This window comes from Gigantopelta aegis, chromosome 6, assembly GCF_016097555.1.
Source record: "Gigantopelta aegis isolate Gae_Host chromosome 6, Gae_host_genome, whole genome shotgun sequence".
Classification (NCBI taxonomy): Eukaryota; Metazoa; Mollusca; class Gastropoda; order Neomphalida; family Peltospiridae; genus Gigantopelta; species Gigantopelta aegis.
In genome coordinates this window covers 57,552,161-57,556,960 of record NC_054704.1, presented here as the reverse complement: position 1 = coordinate 57,556,960, position 4,800 = coordinate 57,552,161, and the positions used below count along the sequence as shown (strand labels likewise).

The 4,800-nt window shown below is 36.7% G+C and overlaps 1 protein-coding gene across 1 annotated transcript in view; it reads right to left on the bottom strand.

Moving 5' to 3' along the window:
* The window catches only part of LOC121375933, a 34,965-nt gene extending 32,025 nt beyond the window's left edge, over positions 1-2,940 (bottom strand). The window contains exons 1-2 of the mRNA XM_041503658.1: positions 2,787-2,940; positions 1,870-2,019 (exon numbers count right to left, since the gene is read on the bottom strand). Of these exons, the coding sequence (XP_041359592.1) occupies positions 1,870-2,019; positions 2,787-2,859 (223 nt within the window). The 5' untranslated portion in view covers positions 2,860-2,940. The remainder of the gene's footprint in view (positions 1-1,869; positions 2,020-2,786) is intronic.
* Between the last annotated feature and the right edge of the window lie 1,860 nt (positions 2,941-4,800).

The following is a 4,800-nucleotide window of genomic DNA, read 5'->3' as shown; positions in this document are numbered from 1 at the left end:
ATTTTTATTGGACCATTGTGCTATTTCTTATTACAGCCAGTGCACCACCACTGGTACATGTATATCAAAAGCCGTGGTATGGTGCATATAAAAGATTACCTGCTACTAATGAAAAAATATAGTGGGTTTCCTCTCTAAGACTATGTCAGAATTACCAAATGTTTGACATCCAATGAATCAATGTGCTCTAGTGGTGTCATTAAACAAACAAAAAACAGTCTTTACTTATACATATGTATTTCACACACGCACACATTTATTTCAACTTATTTCCGTGCTTATATCCAATTAAGGTTCAAGCACACTGTCTTGGGCACACACCTCAGTTATCTGGGCTGTCTGTCCAGGACAGTGGGTTAGTTGTTAGTTGGTTAGTGGTTAGGGAGAGAGAAGAGGGTGTAGTAGCCTTACACCTATGCATTGAGTCCTTAAGAACTTGCTCTGGGCTGGAGCCGCTACGGGGTTGTGAACCCTGTACCTACCAGCCTGTAGTCCGATGGCTTAACCACTGCACCACCGAGGCCGGTTACACACACATACACTCACACTGTCACGTATGTATGTGTGTGTGTGTGTATGTATGTACGTATGTATACATGTATGTATATGTATATTAAAGGTAAATGAACCTTCAGTGGTACTTAATTCAAATCTATTTAATAAAAATCATATTTAAAAAAATAAAGAAACAGAAATCTACTCTGATCACTTAGATAATTGATTAATTTTGTGTGGACAAAAGTAGATTTTTACTTTGAGGAAATAGACATTAGCCAAGAAGTGTGTAATTTGTTAACTACATCAGTGGATGACTTCATGTGTAGTGTGATAATGTATTTATAATCCAACCTACTGAAATCTTAAATTTATAATTTTCCAAAAACCTACCGTAACTCCTGTTGTGTTGTTGTTGTTGTTATTATTTTTATTTAGGACAATTGTTATTACAAATAATTAAATAATTATAATTAAAAGTAGTGGACAACATTTTTCAAATCGGTTTGACCTGTACTCATTTATACAGTAATTATTTTAAATTATATATTCTGTAATTGATGAATGATTTTTGTTGTTGTTGTTTGTTTATTTGTTTATGAAATTAAGTTGTACAGACGTGCATTACAATTTTGACGTTTAGATAAGCGTAACCACTGGTGTAAAATTCATCAAAATATCGGCGGGATTATCTCACAGAAGAAGAGTAGGAAAACAACAAACAACGACATTGATATACGCTACGTAACATTCAATTACACAATTTATTAACCACACTGTATATTATTAAATACTTGTTACATTAATATCTACAGTTGGAATAATTTATATATAAATTATACACCAGAACATTACTCGATGTCGTAAAATCTCGATGTCGATCAACCGTTTGATCATGAATATTCAGTAGACTCTCACTGGCTGACGACTCTCAGTGTCTACGATTTAGTCTCTCCCTAAAAGTGACACTTTCTGTAGAATGACCCATTTTCGAATATGTGACTTGGCTGTTTTCGCGCTGGCTGTGTTTGGGTCAAAATAATTCCGTTCTTCTTCAATTAATGGCACTGACATTTCAGAGTGTTTTGGAACAGGCATGTATGTGTATATATTATTGATTAAATAAGTCTAAAATAATAGTTTAATATGGTTGGAAAGGTGATTTTATTGAAAATGGGGAATAAACTCAAAAAGAAAGAAAAGAAAAGAATAAAATGCCCACAAAACAAACACAACGAGAACAAGCTCCCACCACCATTATCCCGAGACTCCTAACCAAACCAAACCAAAGAATAGTATATATAGATATAATATAGATATAGTATGTAAACACGTCGTACATTGTGAAGGAATGACTATAAACTAAGGACTAACCACTTGATTGCATAGATGCTGGTGGAGGTGGAGGTTTTAATTTGGTCTTCGTCTCAGCACAACAAAGTTTCCCATGTTCAGAAATGCATTGTGTGCATGCGCCATTCTTTGATTGTCCTAGACATTCGACCCCGTCGCACTGTGGATGGCCTGGTAATGTAGATACATTCATAATCAAGCATTATATATATATATATACACACACACACACACACACACGGGTAATCGTAAATAAAGGCAAAATGCAGAATGTGAAGTTGTGTGTATTTGTTTGGTGCATGTGCGTAAATGCCCCCCCCCCCCTCTCCTCTCTCTCTCTCTCTCTCTCTCTCTCTCTCTCTCTCTACAATCTTGAAATATGAATTCCCGCTGAATTTCAATCCCGGAAGACAGTCATACCCGACTTTGTTAAATAGTTAATACTATTATCACATTAGACATCTCAAAAGAAAGGAATATTTGATCTAAAATGCCACAGAACATTAATCGACTTGTCTTGTGATTACATTTTAACCGTTTTAAATCTTGAGACAGATCACCCTTTTCCGGGTGGAGATGCATAGCAAGGGTACAGCCAATAACATATATATATATATATATATGTGTGTGTGTGTGTGTATCTATGTGTGTATCACACACACACACACACACACACACACACACACACACACACACATATATATCACTTAACAAGACCTCAGCCTACTGAACCGATTAATATGGCATAACATTACAACCACCGGGTCATTGATATAATATGATACCGCAGTGTCCATAAGTATTAATGCCAAAAGTTTTAGTAACCTGTAATAACCGATAGGGTGTTAGATACCGAGTTAATTAAGTGTACACTTTATCATTTAGGAATCATATTGACCTATATACAGTTTGCTAATAGTTACCTTGTCCAAACTCACCTTCTTTAGCATGCAGAACAGTAACATAGACAAGGATTAAAATCAGAAACAAGTTTGGTTTTTGAACAATCATCTTCACTTATCAACAAGTGACGCAATTTTATTTTGACAATGTTTAAGCCGAGGTACATCAATGGCCAACATTTTAATAATATTTCCTGGTTTCGGTTTGTCGGGTCGTTATTATGACCTAGCGTATTATACCCATTGCCGCATAGTGATAGTAAACATCTGGAGCATATCGGGTGTGAATAAACGTGGACTGTTCGTGATTGCGCGTCAGTCTGTACTGCCTACCGAACTTGTTCATTTCTTACAGAGATACATTTAATATGTCCTTATCTTTTTCACATTTTCTACATCATTCATGTAACAAATGTTATAAAAATTTAATCCTAATGACTTCAGCGTTGTAAATAATTTTCATTTATGAATCTGTAATTGGTCACATGGAAGCGTATTATTGCTACACATACAAAAATAATTACAACAAATAAATAAAAATAACAAACAAACAAAAAAAGAAACAAACAAACTAAAAAATAAAATAAAACTACATGAAAGAACAACATTCTACATATTATAGTGTGGCATAAAGACATCGATATGAGTCATACCTTTAATATTACATAGGGTGATTCATAAAAAAAACCCTGTCCCACTTGTTGAAGTTGAGTAGCGAAATATATCTGCATTGGTCATCTTCCCCCTTTGCTGATTGGCTTAGGGATTATGTTGACGTCGGTTAGGTCGATTATGTATTTATTGCATTCGGATGTCTGAACTTTGAAACGCTATAAACACGTAAATACAATCTACTGCTGAAAGGCTCACCCCCCCCCCCCCCCCCCCCCCCCCCCCCCCCCCCCCACACACACACATCCTTTTATATTTTTCTGTCGCCTAATAACACGACTCATGCAGTACACGTATCAGATTTGGGAAAATGACAAAAACTGCGATAACACAGATTTTTTAATAAAGGAATTATGTATAATTACACAATTAAAATTGCCAGTAATTCAGTATTTAGAAATAGGAAACACAACTGGTGATCGGGTAAGTGCTCATTGGACAAATACTTATCCAACAAGTGATAAGTATGCTCATTAATTGGTAGGATGGAATGGTATATATCAGATGATCTGAAAGTAATGAATCTTCTGGGCTACTTTGATGTGACAGGCTGGTATTGGTGGGTGAATATGAGTTTGATGTGACCCACATAACCAGTATGTTCAGACGGGTACAGACTAGTATTGGTGGGTGAATACGAGTTTTATGTGCCCGACATGACCAGTACGTTCAGGCGGGTACAGACTAGTATTGGTGGGTGAATACAAGTTTTATGTGCCCGACATGACCAGTACGTTCAGGCGGGTACAGACTAGTATTGGTGGGTGAATACGAGTTTGATGTGACCCACATAACCAGGACGTTCAGACGGGCACAGGCTGGTATTGATGGGTGAATACGAGTTTGATGTGACCCACTTAACCAGTACGTTCAGACGGATAGAGGCTGGTATTGGTGGGTGAATACGAGTTTTATGTGCCCGACATAAGCAGTACGTTCAGGCGGGTACAGACTAGTATTGGTGGGTGAATACGAGTTTTATGTGCCCGACATGACCAGTACGTTCAGACGGGTACAGACTAGTATTGGTGTTGTGAATACGAGTTTTATGTGCCCGATGTGACGGAGCCCTAATCAGGCCCCTAGCAGACTCCCGTCCGCCAGTTAACAATGGCTCGCTATGCTGCCAACTGCCTGTGTTTTCTTTGACTCATTATGTATACTGATGAATTAATTAGGTGTAGATATACTTAACCTTGTTTGATGTACTTTATATGTATCCGTACAGACTGCAATTGCTGAGATTTAGCTATATTATAGTAAGACCTAATATTGGGTCTCCAATTAATTATCTTTGTTTTAGTGAAAGTAAAAACAGGTAATTTACATGTAACTTAACTAGTTATTGTCCGTTTATAATATTATGACAAGGTTGTCA